The sequence below is a fragment of the Pempheris klunzingeri genome, chromosome 22, assembly GCF_042242105.1.
Source record: "Pempheris klunzingeri isolate RE-2024b chromosome 22, fPemKlu1.hap1, whole genome shotgun sequence".
In the NCBI taxonomy this organism is placed as follows: Eukaryota; Metazoa; Chordata; class Actinopteri; order Acropomatiformes; family Pempheridae; genus Pempheris; species Pempheris klunzingeri.
In genome coordinates this window covers 18767201-18785821 of record NC_092033.1, presented here as the reverse complement: position 1 = coordinate 18785821, position 18621 = coordinate 18767201, and the positions used below count along the sequence as shown (strand labels likewise).

The following is an 18621-nucleotide window of genomic DNA, read 5'->3' as shown; positions in this document are numbered from 1 at the left end:
ATCACTGACTATCTCCTAAAATGGTTGAAAATCCAGAGGCATTTGCTAACTTGCATGAGTTATGGTGTGAAAAACCACACTAGAAGTTGAAATATTTGAAAAAAATACTTTAGACAAACTGCGTCTTACAGTGAAATGCTGGCACCTTGGACAGCAGCCCATCAGTGTATGAATGATGCGTTAATGGGTGAATGGTGATGTAGTATTACAGTACTTTGAATGGTCACAAGGCTTCACTTCCCATTCATTCAAATGAGTCAAGCAATTTAACACACTTTGAGATGATGAACTGAAGTCATTTGACAGTTTCTGCTTCTCTGAGTACCAACCACAAAGCCTACAACTAACACGGCTGGAGCTTTCATTCTTAAAACGTAACCACTCAGCAGAGGTGACATCAGCTCATGGTTACATCAGCTCATGTCCAGAGTCAGGTATCACTTCTACATTGTGATTATGGTAAAAGAGAAGCTGTGAGACTGAGTCAGACCAGTCAGGGAAGTTTGTGCTCCCCCCCCCCCTGTTTATCTGGTCCTACATGGTGACTCTTCCGCTGGCTACGGCCACAGGGCAGCTCAGATACTGAGGCTGAAGGCAGTTTGTCAGGAGGTGTGTCGGTGGAGGGAGATGAGTGTTAAAGGATGTGGCGGTGACGGATCACTGACGGGAGCCTCAGCTGTCTGCATCCGTCAATTATTTGACCCACAGTTCTTTCAATAGCACAGATGAGCTGCTGAGAGAGGAGCCTCTGGTACACTGAAGAGGGGGGGGATGCTCTGATGTGTTTGTGTCTGGGCTGGTCCTAGGCTGGCAGATCGGCTGTTTAAGATTAGAGAGAAAATCAATCAATCAATCTTTATTTATAGAGCGCCAATTCACAACAGCGTTCTCTCCAGACTCTTTCCATAAAGAGCAGGTCTAGACCAAACTCTTTAATTAGAGAGAGACCCAACGATTCAGGAATTCAACATTAAGGATTCAAGAATCCCCACATGAGCAGCATCAGATATTATATTAGGAAACAGTGGAGGAAGAACTCCCCTTTAACAGGAAGAAACCTCAAACAGACCCAGGCTCAATGTGGGGGGCTTCTGTAGGGGTCTGTGTTGGGTGGAGGTTGGACAGAGAGAGAGAGAGAGAGAGAGACAGAGACAGAGAGAGAGAGAGACAGAGAGAGAGAGACAACACAAACAGCAACCAGCATACTAACAGTGACTATAGCACTAACAATAGAAGTGTGACTAACAGATTAGCCGTGTGATATAAAATGATGGTGCAGATTAAAAGCTGCATGTGTTTACTACAAAGAGTGCAAGAAGCTAAAAAAGAACAGAGAGAGTGGCGTCTTAAGATCAGCCACAGCCGCTTTGTTTGCTCGCTCATCACCATGTGACTGAGCAGACACCTCCAGCGCTCAAATAAACAAACCCTTTCTTATTTGCGTGGATGAAAGGCAAACAGAAATAACTTTTAGCTCGACTCTGCTCAGTCAGTAATTGTTGCTTTCAGGACATCTCAACAAAAATAATCCTCTTCTTGTTAAATTTAAACCACAATGAGTTAGCACACATGTGAAGATGGAGGATGGAGGATCCTCCATGTGATGCTTCCACAGTGATCATTTACACTGAAAACAGACAGCAAGGCTTTCTTCAAAGGTAGGTAGGTATGCATCAGGTGACATTTTAAGGGTCCTTCTGATTTATTACTACTTATTACATCTGATTTGAGTGTTTATTGACAGCAGGCAGTCAAGACAAGCAGGAAACATGGAGGGAGGGGGGTCGACACCCAACAAAGGCCTCTGGGAGAGAATGGGCCTGAGGACATGGTGGTTATATGGCTGTACTTGTTGATATTTGATGATCCTGCAAAGCCCCACAATACACTGAACGATTTTTCTCTTACGTTTTTGAAATTCATTGTTCTCTCCAGTGACATGCTTGGTTATGGTAAAGTACGGTTAGAGACACAGTTTGACACAAAGAACAGGGCCAGACAGTTTAATTCTCTCAGCTTCTGTGTTCAAAGTGGCTGCTGTTTGACTTTCCTCACAAGGTCGAGTTACTACGCTGCCCAGGAACTTAGTGGAAGCCATTTCACTGAATAGAACGCTGGTACATATTCCACTTCCATTAAAGTAAAAGGGTCGGAGTGGAGAGCGTGAGCGAATATCTGGAGAATGCTCTTCCTCTCTGAGAGGCAGACATGAGGCCATTACTTAATAAAAGCACTTGCAGTGTCTGGGCTCTGCCAAGCAGCCAAATTAAAACCTGCCTCTCTCATCAGCTGACACGAAGCTGTCCCCCTCTACTTTCTTCATCACTTTACTTATCTTGCATCATCATCATCCAGCTGTGCACACCAGCATGACCTTACTTTACTATACTTTAAACCCGTCTGTTTATTAGGACGTTTGTGAGGCTCTTGTGGACCATTTGTCCTTCTTGAAGAAACTCTGTCAACAAAGTTCAACATTGGTTCAAACAAGGAGCAAGCAGTGATGGCGCAGTTTGAAAAAGCAAATCCTGACTAATTCCTACATTGGACATGTTTCTCTTGGCACCTCCACGGAGCAGACTGTTTAGTTAACAGTTAAGCACGCTCATAAATCAGTGGGTATCTCCTTCTTGTGCCTTTAGTTGGGGCAATCCTCTATTCAGTGTCATGTGAGTCTCATGGCCTGCCCCAATGGGGATGGGCAAGCTGTTGTGTCCATCTTCAAGTCTGTTGAAAGAAAAGTTCAACATTTTAGGTAACACACTTGTTTGCTTGGAAAAGAAGTGACAGCCAGTTAGTTTACATTACCATTAAAGCTGGCAAAGGCTGGCGTAGTTTAAGTAGTGAACTTGATAAGGTTTAGAGGTGCTGGTACACAGACTTTGTTACCTTCTGACACAGCTGGGCTAACTGTATCCCTCTGCACTAAGCTAAGTGAAGTTAGGAGGAAAGAGAATGACAGCATCTTTGAGAAGCTGCTTTAAGAAGAAGCAAAACAAAGAGACGAAACCAAAAGCTCAGTTGCAAATCTTACACAGATCTTTAATGTTCTTTTCATTACATAACGTTTGTGGAAAACACGTTGTCCTCATCACTTTACTTTGTCCAACTCAACAGCAAAAACTTTTTCTGCACATACAAAATCCTTCTTTTTTGTCTCCCTTCCCTCACATGCTTCTTTCCATCGATCACTCTCACTTGATTTTTACCATCCATGAGTAAGATATCACATCAACTTGTACAGGAAGTTAATGGAATTTAACATCTTACACTTTACAGTCTATTTCAGCTCCAAACACACAGCTTTACCCATCTTTTCTCTTCTCTCCTCAGCCTTCAACAACATTCTCTTATTTCCATCAAGCCAGTCTTTTACACCACGTTACACTGTCCCGTTTGTCAGGGCAGGTAAAAACATCCTGCTGCCTCGACTGGTGCAGGCAGTTTCCACAACTTAAGCTCCATGCAAGACGCTACACTGAAAAGTGATGTTTCATTCTGAAAAGTCAGCTTTTTTAAAAACCAACATGGCTCAGCTCAAATTTTTTGTTTCAAAACAAAACTCCTCTTTTCTTCTCTGACACGATTTTGACATCGGATGATTTGTTAACACTACAGTAACGCTACAATGTCTTTGTTCGAACAGAGAGAAACTGTAATCTCAACTGTTGCTCGATTTAAATTAATGCCTCTGACTGCAGTAAATGCAAAAACATAAAATGATTACCCGATCCTATCGTCTGCCATTAAAGGAATGTATCAAATAAGACATGTCTTCTGATTAACCTCAGAATTTTACAGAGAATTTTGTAGCTTTGTGTAGTACATCCCATTGTTTGTAGGAATTCTGGCCTGCTAAACATGCTCAAAATTTCAAAATAACTTCACCTAAAAGCTAAAACAGTGCTGCTTTATGATACCTAAAAAGATACTACGATAATTTCTGGAATATAAAAATGTAAAACTTTCATTAGTTCCCCCATGAAGTCAAAAATAATGCTTAAATATCAAATTTATAGTAAACAGGATTGAATGCACCACCTCTATCTTCAAGAAATCAACAAGACACACAGATTTACATGTGAAATGTGTGTGTGCTTCTCATCGTGCTTCCCTTTTTAAAGCTGGTGGAAGCTGTGCACATCTCTCCACAATACTGTGTCTCTGTGGGATGCACTAGAATGGGGTCAGGTAAATAGCTGCCGAAGAGGACAGTAACACAGAACACTGTTGTAATAATACGCACGCACGCAGACACACATAAATAAGTCCCATGCTTCACCATGTTGTCCTTTTAACATTTATGTACAAAACAATGTCCGACCGGGAGTCCACTTCCTCCCTTCACCTCTCCTCACACCATCGTCTCTTTTCTCTTCCCTAAAGAACACAGAGACTTCTTGTCCTTCTTGGTTTTGTGTGCTGTGAGTGGTGACAGCGAAGAAGACGACGACGACGATGATGGTGATGATGATGTCGTCGACAGCGAAGACGACGAGGAGCAGAGGGATGAAGGGGATGTCGTGGTGGGGCTGGGGGTCGCGCTGTTGCACGGCGAGCTGGGGGCAGACTGAGAGGTCGCCTGCGGGCAATTCTCGTCCGCCTCCTCCATGTGGACGATGGCGGAGACAGAGGAAGGGCGGCGCTTGGCGTGAGCATCGCTTGTGGGCGGGGAGGGTGTGGAGGGCTCGCAGAGGGGCCGGTGGACGGAAATGGCGCTGCGGAGGCAGTTGAGCCACTGCTGCTTGTGGAAGACATCGTTGACCTGCAGCGTGTGAGACTGAGCCTGGTTTGGGTCTTGGGAACGCACACGGAAGATGTTCTTGGCTGTGGAGGAAAAAGCAGAACAAGCCCGTTTAGATTTGTGTGCCTGAAGACGATCTATTATCATACCACAAGTGCTACAAACTTTTGGACTTTTTGGGCACAAGCCTCACCTTTGTCTGCGTTGCTGAAGGCGCCTCTGAAGGAGCCACCCATTCTGACGTCTCCATCCTGCAGGTCCTCCAACACAAGGTCCTGGACCGGGATAGGCTGCCGGTAAACCTGGAAGCAGTGGCGCTCGTTCCTGGTGACGGGGCGGGTCAGAACCAGCAGCTCAGTGAACAGGAACACGTGCAGCTTCTGGAAGGATACGAAAAACATGTTTTACATAACGGTCACTAAGTCCCCATACTCACAGGTTAAATCATGGGGGGGTTGGGCAGCAGCGAAGCAGCCAGTTGCCAAATCATGAGCCTCACTGCCCTTTAAAGGATGTGAGGCTCGTGTTGATGAGTGAAGAGGCAGCCAAAGGAGCCATGTGTTGATGAGAGGAAAGTGTGTGTGTTTGTTTTTCTCACCGTGCCACTCTTGTTACGGAGCTCCCCGTGACACAGCAGGCTCTTGCACTGCTCGATGCGAGGGTCTCTCTGCCGGTCATCCAGATACTCCAGCTTGTCGATGTAGTACTGACACTCAGACTCTCCCTTCTTCATGTTGATGTCAGACAGCACACCCTGGATGACGGTGATCTGAACACACAAGGATTCAAAATATTAACTTCAGTCCCGTTTTAGCGTAGTATGAGTATGAGTGTGAGTATCTGTCATCAGCTTACCGCTTCCTCAAGGCTGGCAGCGTCTGGGTGCTCCAGAGGAGTGTGCTTCAGTATCTCTTTGAGCAGCAGTGGGTACTTGACCAGGCGAGAGCGTGGGATGTCCAGGAAGCTCCACAGATCCAGCTTCCTGCTAAAGGGTGACTCGAGACAGCGCTGCAGGAAGTCCTGCACCCGTCGGTCCTGCTTCTTCTGGTCCAGCAGCGCCTTGGCTGCCAGCTGGTTGCTGCAGTAGTCCTTGTAGGCATTAAGCCTGGGCAGCTGGAGAGGAGGAGGGACACTTTTAAAACACCGCCGGATTTCCAGTAGAGAAGGCAGCATTATTAAAAAGAATCAGAGGCTACACAGGGTACACAGTTACAGGATGCTCACCCAGCCTATGACAATCTGTCCAATCTGGCCCACAGTCCCGTCTGGCCCCGTGGCTTTGGAGAGCAGCGCCAGGAGGTCCTCGTGCAGAGGGATGTAGGCATCCAGGTTGCCAAAAATGTGAGTGAGCTCCTCCTCTGACATAATGGAGAGTTTCAGCATGGGGTCATGGTACGCCTGTGAACAGGAACAGAGCAAAGAGACAGTCAAATAACAACATCTGACCAGGCCAAGAGAGGGTGCTTAGAATAGCTCTTGAAGAGCATTAGGGGTACAAGAGAAAGACAGAGGAATAATTCCTGTCTATTTATAGTTACTGGCATGGCTGTGTGGAAGGCCTGCCAGACTTTGATTTAATCTGTTTGCTTTATATGTACTGCCTCGGAGATTTAAAAGCACAAACCTTGCGTGCAAGCTGGAGGTCCTCAATCAGGTCCTGTTCTCCACGGGACAGCTCAAAGATGGCCTGAGAGGAGGGACAGGAGGAAGACATGAATCAGGACGTCATTACGTCACGGCAAGCGATAGCTACTAGACTAAATCTAAAACTGCAGAGATCAGCGTTGAAATGTCTCTGTGCCGAGTCTCCTTCTCGCTCTCTGTGTTTAAAACTGTACGAAGTGTATGTCTGACACATGCAGGACAAGTGGGGGGGGCAGGGCAGGAGAGCGCTGGTTTGTTGGCTTCTCAGATATATGTGAGCTTCCACAGACTGGAAAATGAGCCCTGAGTGGCTTTTAGCCCCATTTAGACTATATGACACAAATACCACAGAGATATGTGAAACTAGTCTGGTGCAGAGGTCGTGGTCCCTGCTGTCTGCCCCCCTTATCTCCTGTCCTCACCCTGTTGTACTACCTGCTTGTATTTTCATATCTCACAGTTGATTCTCACCTCCTGCCGCTTGATCTCTTTGGTGGAGAAAGTTCCCTTTTGGTGGACGTCTAGCGTCTCCGACCACAGCGTGCTGTTCCTCCTTTTGGGAGGTGTGGGGGCTGCTGCCTTGCTGCAAGGCTTCTGGGGCACGCCCGGCGACTTGCCATCGCCCCGGAAGGAGGCCTGCACACAAGAAAGACGAACCCCCACGTCAGACATGTTGCAATTGAAAGCCAGGTGGTGTGGTGCAGCATGCAGACCAGCGATGGGCTGTCCTTCTGTTCCCCTTTTGTGGGCCGTCTCAGGAGCTTACCTGGATGGTTTGGCCGAAGCGCCGGACGGCCCCATTCTTCACCGGAGAGATGAGGTTGGCTAGCGACGTCACCCTGCCGAGAGGACGGACACGCTTGGTGCTGGGTTCCTGAGGAAGCAAGAGAAAAGTGGAAGAAGAGATTAGTCAGGCAGCTTTGTCACAGCTCATGTCAGATAACTTTTCAGTGAGTGAACAAACTGATCAGTAATACCAACTGGGAGATTTTCACAGAGACCTCAGCTGTAAGTGCAGGCACTCCCTTGTGACTTCCTTGTGATAAAACACATCAAGTCAGGCCACAAATTCTCATCACTGACTCCACTCTCTGCTTTGGGGAAGGAAATAGGAGTAGCTGGAGCCAAGGCTGAGCCACAGGCAGACAGACTGGCGGACAGACAGAGATACTGAGGAGGAGGACACAGCTCCAGCAGCTGTTGGCTCCATCATGTGAAGAGTCAGGCCAGCCCACCGAGCACAAAGGCCCTTTCTGACTGCTGATCTGGAGGGGAAGGGGGTCTGGAGGAATGCCAGGAATGCACGAGACCCTGCTCTCAGCTGTTCAGCGCCCCTCCCCACACATACTCTGCTACTATCTGGCCTGACAACAGCTACAACTCCACTTGTGAGTGGGCCTGTCCCATCACACACACACACACACACAGTGTGAGATAAATGCTTCCTGATTGCTCATCTCTTTGCTCCACTGCCTTCCCCCGCGACACCAAGCAACAAAGCAGTAGGGATTGCGTGTCTGGCCTGTTCAGTAAAACAGACCACCACCGGGAAAGGAGCAGCAGTCGAAAACAGACAGCGAATTAGTTCCCTGTCACGTGTTTACACGGCGCAGCGTCGCAGGGGGTGCACGGCGGTGTTTAGGGCTGCAAGTTGAGACAGGCTCTTCAAAAGAGCTCGCGTGAGAGCAGCACTACACCTGGGCCAGGTGACCCCCCCTCCTCCCCTCACCCTGCCCTGAGGCTGGGAGAAAGGAGAGAGCTTCTTCGGCCCTGTGCCAACAACAACAGGCCACAGGAATCAAAGAGTTGAAGATCTGAGGTAATGATTTCAGCCTGCAGAGCCTCTTCAAAAACATGACATGATGAGGCAGCCACAGCCATAATTAGCATCTCCAAAGTTTGCACTCCCCGCAAAACATTTTCCATTTCAAGAACTTCACACTAATGAGAGCTTACTCGCTGAAACCGAGCACGGCACTGCTGAAAGCTGCTTGTGTTTTCTCCTGACTCAGGCCAAATGGGATTTCATTTTGTCTCGGCGAATGTGGGAAACAGAGCAGCCATTGAGGCTCCAGGCCCCGCGGACACAGCTGTGGAACACATCCACTCGGTGTGGTGTGGCCTGTGAGCTGCGGTTGGGTCACAGTCTGCTGTGGTCAGGGTCTTCCACACTAGACCAGAACAGCCAGACATCCATGAGAACTGTGCAAGCCCTCTAGTGGCAGGGGCCCCGCAGAGGGACAGCACATATCTACTGCTTACACTGCAGTCTGCGTGCAAAGACTTTCTGACTTGTCTGTGGGGAGAAAGTCCCTCAGAGTCTCCACAAAGATTCAAAGTGACTTTTTAATACTAGTAGATAAAGAAAAGAAAGCAATTAGCAAACGTTCCTGGGGAGTGGGTTTTTCCAAAGTCAGTATTGGAAATGTATGTTGGCATGCACGTCCTTTGAGGACTGGCCTCACGATAAGAAGCCACTGGTGCCACTCTTTCTTTATCAGTTTCACAGAAAATGAAACAGACTGGGGAAGTTGCTATTCCTGGTAGACTGAGGAACTTTGTCGATTTACGGTGAGTCTGGCTCACTTCAGGAAACTAGACAGATCCGGGGTTTGTGCAGCTGCTTTAGTTATCTGAACTATTATCCAGATATACTGTACATGTGCCCTGTGCTCCTGAAACTCCTCACCCAAGATTACAACCTCATAAACATCAGGAGCTTTTTAGGGATCCCTAAAGCTCCCTCCCTGTGCATCCCTTTGATGTAACCTCGTGTGTGTTGGGACCTAAAAGCCTAGTTGTGATCCTGCAATTACTGCACGGCCTGAGCTGATAGGAGCTGAAGACACAACAGCCCAACAGCACAAAAGAGTCAATGTCACCAGTATGTCAGCACAGGAGGAAAAACAGTCATAGAGCTAAAAGGGGTGTCTCAGTTGTGCAATTCTGTGAGACCAGGACTCACTTCATGAACTGCCCTTAGACTTCTCCTTTTTCTACTAGTTTATGGTCAAAGAAACCACATCCTCCTGAAATCTCTTCCGAAAAGGAACCACTCCAGCCTCAGAAGGGGAAGGAAGGAGCTGAAGCAGTGAGCACACCTGGGCTTCTGCACCCGTGTCCCCATTCATGCTGCCACTGAAGGAATGCTCTCAGATAGCCTGTTTAACTTTGAATGCAACAGGTCAAAAGCAAAGTGGTCCCAGATGGGACTGAACTGAAAGGAAGCAGGTTGTTGAATGAGGGTTTACCCCCCGCTGCTTCACAGTGTGTGGTTCTTTACTGACTGCCCTGATAACTCCATATCCCACCAAGTTGAGCAGCCTGCTGGGATGCATATTAAAGATCAGACAGGGAATACACAACACTGAGGGGGGTCACTTCACTGCTTACACCTTCATACATGTAGGTGCAGTGTAATCCAATCATTAACTTCTTCATGTTAGGCCGTATCACATCATTGTTCAAAGTTCAAAGTCTGATCTCACAGGCACAAGGTAACTGAAAGTACACACTCATGAACACACTGTGTGCCTAAGTGAGATAAAAACAGGGCTAGGCACTGATTCACTCACAATCTGACTCGAAGATATGACCTCATCTAAACAACTTTGAGTCAAACATTTACTGAAATACATGGGTAACAGTTCAACGAAGCGGAAAATATGTCTCCAGCCATCATGTGTGTTCTCACACCTCACCTCTGACTCTTTGTTGGCTTGGTTCTGGTAGTCTATCACTTGCAGAGTCCGTTTGATAGGCACCAAGCTTCCCAGTTCATCGTAAGCCACCATAGCTTTCAGTAAAAACACAGTATCCTTTTTAATCCTTGCGAATCAGCTCCAAGTAATCCACATCAGAGAAAAAATAAGTTCAACAAGGGTTGTGTGAGAGTAAAGAAAGCGAAATAAATAATACTCTTTCCCCCTATGTGTCTTCTTCCCTCACAGCGCTCCCCTCACACATGCTCTAAACTTTGTTCTGAGGTGGACTGAGGGAGGGAGGGATTTATACCGGTGAGGAGAGGTGGGGGAGGAGCAGCCTCTGCTCAGCCCTCATGGCTGCTGATGAGGTGGTATCGGGTTTACTTGGAAATATGGAGAAGCTGCCCGCAGCCTCTGTTGATCCCTCCACTCAGAGTGAAAACAGTAGTGAGAATTTCTAAGATCACGGCTAAAGCTGACTGCTAAACGGAGCAGACACAAACAACTGCAATGAGGGCAAATGAGAGGTGGAAGGAGACTGAAGCCTGCCAAAGATAATGTGCACATTCTGATATATAGGTGTTAGAAATGCTGAAGACCCTTCAGCAGATATTTGTGTACCAAATAAACACATGGCAACGATTCCTCACATTTGGTTGTAAAAGAGTCATAAAAATATGTTACTGATGCTGGCTGCTGTTAAACACACACTTAACTGTCATAGCCAACAGGATCAGCAAATATTAAAGCAACCTTACCAGGAAAGAGTTCTCTGATGTTAACTGTTAGAGCTGTGACCTGAACTTTTTGGCTCCAGCTTCTCCAGTGTGAGGATTTACTGCTCTTCACTGTGTTCAAAAAACTCAATATCTTTAGGTTCTGGACTGAGGATCAAAGTAAATGTGCAAATGAAGACAAACCTCAGCTGTGGAATCTCTGCTGGGTATTATTCACTATTCTCTGACATTTTACGGACTAAAAAAAATACAATTGTTAGGTTGCATTCCTGGTGACTATAAATGAAACCATACAAAAGACAAGAAAATATGGGTCAAATATACATAAATATCAACCCTGTACAATATGTATGTGGATTAGACTGGATTAAATAGAACTGCCATCATCAGAGACCAGTGAAAACACAGCTTGTGTTCTAACTTTATCGCACTGCTGTAATCATTATTTAGCATTACAGCCAAATGGCAGTTTCACATGCTCCAAGTGAGATGTAATGCTGAAAATTCAGATTAAGATCAAATAGTCTGATGTCACCTGCTGAAACCAAAAGCCACCATGTAAAAGCACTGCTGCAGCCCGCCCGCCCACTACAGAGTCTCTTCTTGTATAAGGTGTCTAGTATCACAACAAAACGCTTGAAACTCTGAAATTCTGCTCAATATACTTTCTGTTAGCAAACTACAAAGCAATTATTACTTGGCTGTTCTTTGTTAGCTAAGTGATCAAAGTGCTCTCCGCTCTTTGCTTTAAACAGAGCCGTTATCAGGTTCATCAGCTCAACCGGGGGAGGTGAACAATTAGAATATCAATAGTGGGGGCACTGTGACACACTCAGCCAAATGTTTAAACTGAAACCTGTATAGTGAATGCCACTGGGGTGGGGGGGTGGGGTGTGACTGCCACCCATATGTTGATTGGTCTCATAGGGCAGAAAAGCGCAACATGTCGGGCAGTTTCAGGAAAGACAAAGAAGTGCTCGGAGGCTCTTTTATGCACATCCACAGGGGAGATTCACCCGGACAGGCAGTTGCACACATGGCTGATGGACGACCACACCTGAAGCCACGGATTCTACACACCCATCCAGCTGGTACACAAATGCACGGCAAAAAGTGGAGGCGTTAGGCCTGATGGAGCGGTTAACGTGGAGGTGCTGCAAGGCACAATATGTCTGTGCATGTGTGCGCTTTGGGCAAATGGACAAGCCTGTTCATGGCTCCACTTCATCCTCCTGGGTCAACATGAAGGTGTGAAACAGGACGCAGGCTTCATGCTGCTGCTGCTGCTGCTGCTGCGTGTGGGTGACAAAACACAGATGCTAATTGAGGTGCATAAATGTTGACACATTGTTGTTTTGGGTTTGTTGACAGAGTGGTCAGAAGAGCTCATCTGCTGCAAGCCAACAGGACGCCAAGTCTGGATTACATCACCCACACGTCCGCAGAACAAAGTCTATTGGGCTCAGGAAGCAAGTGGCTTCAGTATCAGAGCAAAGAAGCATCAGGGTTCTGGTTTCATGAGGGAAATCAGACAGCAGAGAGAAAAGCTATGCAGACTGAGGAGTCAGAGGATCTAATAAAAAATGCATCTGTCTGTCTGTCTGTCTGTCTGTCTGTGTGTAATCTTTGCGTGTCTTCAGAAGACACTGTGTGCAGTCCTGCTGTTACTCACTCTGGGGAGACCTCAGGCTGAATCAGCCGTACGTCTGGCCCAGCCGCTATAAAGACTAAGCACAACATGGCTCGGCCTGCCTGGCCTCTTCACCCCCCCCCCGTCACACTGAGCTGCAGCTGGAGTACAGCCGTGATTTACACTCCAAAACACACACACATACACGGCAGTCTGCTCCGAACGGTGGAGTGGGATGAGTAATGCAGTGAGCGGCGAGGCTTCACCTCTGTCTAACCTATGCCGTGCCAGGGACGGACTGAGCCTAGAGGCCTGGGGGGCTGAGCTCCACTTAACCTCCACGTCAGCAGCAGTGAACACAGGACGAACACAGCCTAATTACAGCTGTGGGGACGGTATTCAACGGGCAGCTCAGGGCCAACCAACACTACTGAGCACTGACTAACTAGAGGAACAGGACGGTGGTGGTGGAGGTGCTGCTGCCCTCTGCTGATGAGCAGCAGCAGAAAGGGGGTGGGGGTTGGACAGAGCCGTACCTCCCTCTGTAGCAACAAGTGACCTCTCAGCTCTGTCACTTCTTATCAGTGCACAACATTTCCTGTGTTTGGTCTTCCCTCTACTTTTAGGTGAAAGTAAGCGTGAAAATGAACAGATGTGTTACAAATGAAAGGAACCCCCCCCCCACCCACCCCACCCCATGTAATGTCTCACTAAGGAGGCGTGCCACCACAAGCGTCCTGGAGTGGAACGTCACATGAAATATGTGCTTCATCTATCTTAGTAAAAGTATCTTACTGTTCTCTCCCAGGCCGAAGCCTTCATTAGGACTGTGGGATACTTGCCTCCGCAGTCAATAACCAAATACATTTTCTCACCAGTGTCATCATTTACCACAGTCAGTCGCTTGTTATATAACACCCAACAACGCATAAGCATCGAGAGAAAAGACACTACTAAATTATTTCTTTCCTTTTTGCTCACATGAAGCGTTTTGCTGGATTTTCACTTATCTGTCCACGCAGTTGGTCTGAGACAGATGGTCTGATTACTATATGGCTGCACAAGCTCTGTTTTTCTTTAATCTGCACCACAAGTGGAAAAAAACACTTTTACAGCCTGATGTGGCATGAGAGAAGTCTCTAACATCTTGATATTGGCTCTTTTACAGTGACTTGTGATTTAACAAATACGTTTCTTTAATGGCCAAGAGATGATGGCTGCGTGATGCCTTTATTACAGCACAGTTAATAGGGTCTAACAGGGCGTTAAGCTGACCACATGCACTTCTGACTCGAGCTGTGTTGATCGTGAGCAGGCCTTAGCTAGCAAGACAGCTTTTATACAGAGGTAATGTGGCCGTTTATTCAGACATGAAACCAACATGTTGAAGTGCCATCGCATTTACATAAAGGGTGCACGTCTAAAGGAGTCTCTGTTGAGCCAAAATCTCCTACATTTGCCGATTTGGGTTGAGATGTGATGACTTTGACGGCCATAACATATCATTCACATCATTTTCATGCTCATCAAACCATTCAGTGAGTCTCTGCGTGGAAGCGTCTGCATCTGTTGCGTTTCTCTAACTTGAATATTAAAAGAATTGGTTTTGAGGCATGAAGATGGAATCTCTGACAAATTGCCTGTAAAGTTCAAAACCACCACCCCAGAGGGTTTAGGAGTTTATATGTTTCTAAAACAGGCCTCCAATTAGGGTGTGACTGAGATGTAAACTTCTATTAATCTGGGAAGTATTTGTTCTGAAGGCAAGGAGCTATAAATACCTGACGACACAGACGATATAGACAGTGATCTAATCACACAACAACCTGTAGAAACAAAGGAAGCCACAGTTTCTCAAGCCAGACTAACATCCTCAGGTTACTCATGTTTTTCTTAGTTTTGTTCTGTAAGAGTTTACACACCCAGACCAGCACTGGTTGCTACCAAACACAGCGAGGTGCTTTGGAGACATAACAAACTAGTATACTGATAGAGCTTCAATTGGCAGACAAATCATTTCATCATCATTAATCATCATTTCAAAAAAGAAAAAACATAATTTGCCGAGCTAATATAGAGTAATTTGCCAATTATGGACAATTCACACAGACAGGATCTGTAATTATCGAGAGGGGGGTGGGGGAGCATAAGAGCACTGTAGTGCTAATTGCCAGCGGATGATATGCGTATCTGTATTTTCACTGACAACTATTTGTTTGTTCTTGCTGCACTGCAACACACAGCGTTCTCAGTACAAGTGGAAAAAGCTTTCATTTTCCATGCGTGGGATTTCCAGGGAATTCAGGCTCAACTTACAGCTCAAGTGATGAAACTCCAAACAGCACATGCGTCATTTACAGTGGTATTGTATTGTATTGTGGCAACATTCTTGTGTCTCAAGAAAAGGGACGCATGGGGCCAGGCATGAGGTGGGCAGAGCAGAGCCTCCGTTTATCTACTTACTCAGCAAGAGTGTACATGTGAAAGGTCCACAAAAGTCACAGTATAACCACAGTTATTACAATTCACCCCTGGGGACCATGAATATTTTCCTAGTGTCCATGTATTGCAGTGTCTGAGATGGAGCTTTTCCAATAGGAGCTGGGGCCAGCGAGGCAGCATCGTTTGCATTTATTTTAAATAAATGAGAAAATATAATATAACCAGCCACTATTACCATAGAACCCACTAATAGATAATGGCCGTTCCAGCCTCTCACATGGCTTTCTTTGTCATATCTTAGCAAATTGAGTGTCTTCAGGTTTTGGACTGTCGGACAGATTTGTTGAAAAGTAATGATGATAGAAAATAATTGGCAGACTGACACATAAGCTCTTATCAGATCAAGTCACATCAAGTCACATCAAGTCACAACAAAACAAATACTGAAAGAGAACTGCTTCCCACGACCATTCCTTCTTACTCAAATCATCACTGAACACTCCTTTTAGAGTCAGAGCCAAATGGCAGCAGTAGACCAGCAGCCATATGGTTAACAGGGAATTTCTACTATAAATGCCTCTGTATGTGGAGCAGAGTGTGGCCCCCCCCACGCAGACTGCACTGCAAGCGCCTCAATTAGTAAAAAAAATAAAGTCAGAACAGAACACTGAGTGGTGCTCTGATTTGAATCAAGGAGTGGCTCACGTGTCACACGTGTTACACAGTCTGACTTTTGTTAATCTACATCAGAGCAACTGACCCAACTAGTTACAGAAGTCCCGGCTATACGTCTCTGCTAATCCCTCTAATGTGGGTTCAGGACAAACACAGCCTGCATGGAGGCAGAATAGATGGAGAGAGTCCACGGACCAAAGAAGACCGAGAACAACCAAAAAGGAAGTTTTCATGCTACTCTGCAACTTCTGTACATAGAGCACACTTTCTGGCAGAATAGTGAAATGTGCCTGAAGCTAAAGGGTGTTCACGTGTGACAACGATCATCCTACATCGGAACAGCGCTGACAGATTCCTGTGGCTGTGCTCATTTAACACCCGCGCACCACATGAGGTGTGTTTTCCAACCGGGCCAGTCCTTCCACTCAGCTCTCCGATCAGATTGGCCTGCTTTGGCGTAACCAATGGCAGACCGCAACAAACAAACGCATCTATCATCTAGATGTCTCCCACTGATAAGCTCCATCATTTTGATGGTACGCTTTGAATAAATAGAGGAGGCACAGACTTCACATGCAGCAACAGATCAGAATTGGCCTCCAGTTTTGATGAGTAACATGGTGTTTCTGTTCACGTCACATGGTTGTTTACTACACAAGTAACATGAGACAAAGCTCCAATGGCTTCAACAGTCTCTAATTCCTCTTCAGTTTCTTCCATTTGTCATTTTGTGAAATAAAATGAGTGGTTTCAGATTTAATCTATGAATGAACTAAATGACTCATCGAGCCTTGGAGTCCACACAGGTCCACATGAAACTGAGCATCTAATGATGTGTTTTACCTTAAAGTCGAAACTGCAGAGGCTGACGGCGTCGCTGTCATCCTTCTCTCTGCGCTTCCGCTTCTGTGGATGAGTGAAGAGGACGTTAGCTCTACATGCAACCCTGGAACATGATAACACATCAATCAGTCAATCGAGGGGCAGAGGGGGCTTTCTATTGGGGTCCATGTTGGGTGGGGGTTGGACAGAGAGACAGAGAGCGACAGAGACAGAGAGAAGGGGGTTGGGGGGTGGGAGCGAACAACCATAATAATAGTAACTATATTATTGATAAAAGGAATATGACTAATAAACATTAAACATTGTTATGATACAGAGTGTGAGGAGAAAATAGAAATAAAATAGAAAATGTAAAAAAAAACTTAAATTCCACTTAGCGCTGGGCGATAAGTTGTTTTTACGGTTAGGTTATGTTTAGAAATGATTTAATTGATTTTAGCCTGGGCACAGTACAGACAGGCCTGCCATCACTTCCCTGAGCTCCTGTAGTTCATGAATGGAAGTTCTCATCAGACACTGGTAAAATATCAACATGACTTGATTAGTAACGTGAGTAGTTAGTTCCCTCTCCTCAGTCTCCTGGTCCTGCAGCGCCCCACCTCAATCAAAGCCCTCCCAGCGGTGCAGTTTGTCTGAAGTCTGTGTCAGGTAAAAGCAGCAGGAGGACTCGTTTATTTCGGCGTCTCAAAAAGAGGCACGCTGGCACCAGACATGAGCAACACTAGCAGAATCGTGTCACGTACTTTGGATTCAGTTTGTTCACCACTTGCCCAATCGCATGAGTGAGTTGCTAGATTTATTTGTGACATGGCATTTTCTAAGCCTTATCATTAAACCATGCCATGTCTGAGACTACCACGCCGAGCATTTTACAGCCACCCTACTCCCACTGTTACTTCAGGCCAGTTATGCTCATTGCCCCTGTAGCTCTGTTGTAAAACTACAATAGACCCTGTTGGAGGTCCTATGGGTAACAGGAAAGGATTAATTAGGCAGCGGGACACTTTAACGCCGTGAGCCAGGGAGAGTTAGTTAGCAGGTGAGAACTACTGTAGTCTAGCCTCTCGGGGGCTGAGGGTTATTGAAGCCCTGAGGGGCACTGGTGGCCTCTGGGACCCCCGGGGCTTTTTCACTGGTCCATTAAGCATGGAGGCCAGACTGCTCCTGGCTGGACACACAAGACGTCAAGACCTGATTGACCAGCGAGGTGAGGAGAGCCAAAATGGACTCATAATGGTCAGGGCTGACTGCCGATGAATGACTCAGCTGTTTGGTTGTGGTGAAGCATTTCCTCTCTGGCGCGCTGACCTGTTTGTTTTCCCACATGCGTAAAACTTTAAGAGCTACCTGCCCAACTATTCCTACGTTCAACTGACTGTTAGCCTTAACACAGCAGTGAATAGCATGGTTTGTTCAATGACGGTTACATCTAGATAGGAGACTGTCAAACAAAAGATTGTGTAATCCACCTCTACTCAGCAAACTTTCATTACATGCCACAGCTGAGCAGTGTGGACAAGTGTCACTGTCAGTTTTAAAGCCAGCCAAGGAGCGAACCGATGAGCTTACAGGACGTCCATATTGCTAAAGTTTAGTGTTCTGTTAAGATACCACAGTGGTAACAACAAGGATTAGACCCCTCCAGCCAGCTAACACCTTAATCTCCAGTTTAAAAAGTGTAAAACCAGTACACTTACCTTTTTTACATAAATAAAACATGTTGATGATGTGTTTTGAATTTACCACTTACAAGTAGAGCAGCAACATTTTTTCGATTAGTTGTCAACTATTAAATTAATCGCCAATGACAATCGATTAATTGGCTTGAGTCATTTAAAAAAACAAAACAAAAAAAAAACAAACACAAAAACGTTTCCAGCTTCTTACGTGTAATATTTTCGGATTTCTTTACTCCTTTATGACAGTAAACTGAACATTTGACAATGTCACCTTGGCTTTGGGGAACTAACATAACACTAATTAACTAACTAACATTTGTCACCATTTTTCTGACATTTTATAAACCAACCAACTACTCTATTAATTTAGGAAATAATCAACAGATTAATGAAACAATGAAAATATTCATTAGTTGCAGCCCTACTTCATGGGTATAAAATTCCTGTATGTATTTTTTTTAATTTAGGAGCACTTTTTAAAAATATCTTTTCTGTGGAATATAAAACAGACAAAATAAACTTT

At 45.9% G+C, this 18621-nt stretch overlaps 1 protein-coding gene across 1 annotated transcript; it reads right to left on the bottom strand.

Moving 5' to 3' along the window:
• Nucleotides 1–3017: 3017 nt before the first annotated feature.
• On the bottom strand, nt 3018–10356 carry net1 (neuroepithelial cell transforming 1). Its single transcript, XM_070853616.1, has 9 exons — nt 10090–10356; nt 7155–7262; nt 6860–7024; nt 6369–6431; nt 5969–6142; nt 5600–5857; nt 5343–5513; nt 4938–5124; nt 3018–4827 (listed from the first exon to the last, which is right to left on the bottom strand). Exons 1-9 carry the CDS (start codon nt 10180–10182, stop codon nt 4355–4357), a joined length of 1692 nt encoding a protein of 563 aa, XP_070709717.1. The 5' UTR covers nt 10183–10356; the 3' UTR covers nt 3018–4354.
• Nucleotides 10357–18621: the final 8265 nt, after the last annotated feature.

What these genes read in the sequence shown, in the direction of transcription:
- net1 (XM_070853616.1), bottom strand. Translation starts at nt 10,182, where the DNA reads ATGGTGGCTTACGATGAACTGGGAAGCTTGGTGCCTATCAAACGGACT. An exon ending in AAGAGATCAAGCGGCAGGAG is followed by an intron (nt 6,432 to 6,859) that starts GTGAGAATCAAC and finishes CCCTCCTCTCAG; the next exon opens with GCCATCTTTGAGCTGTCCCG. An exon ending in TCCGTAACAAGAGTGGCACG is followed by an intron (nt 5,125 to 5,342) that starts GTGAGAAAAACA and finishes GTATCCTTCCAG; the next exon opens with AAGCTGCACGTGTTCCTGTT.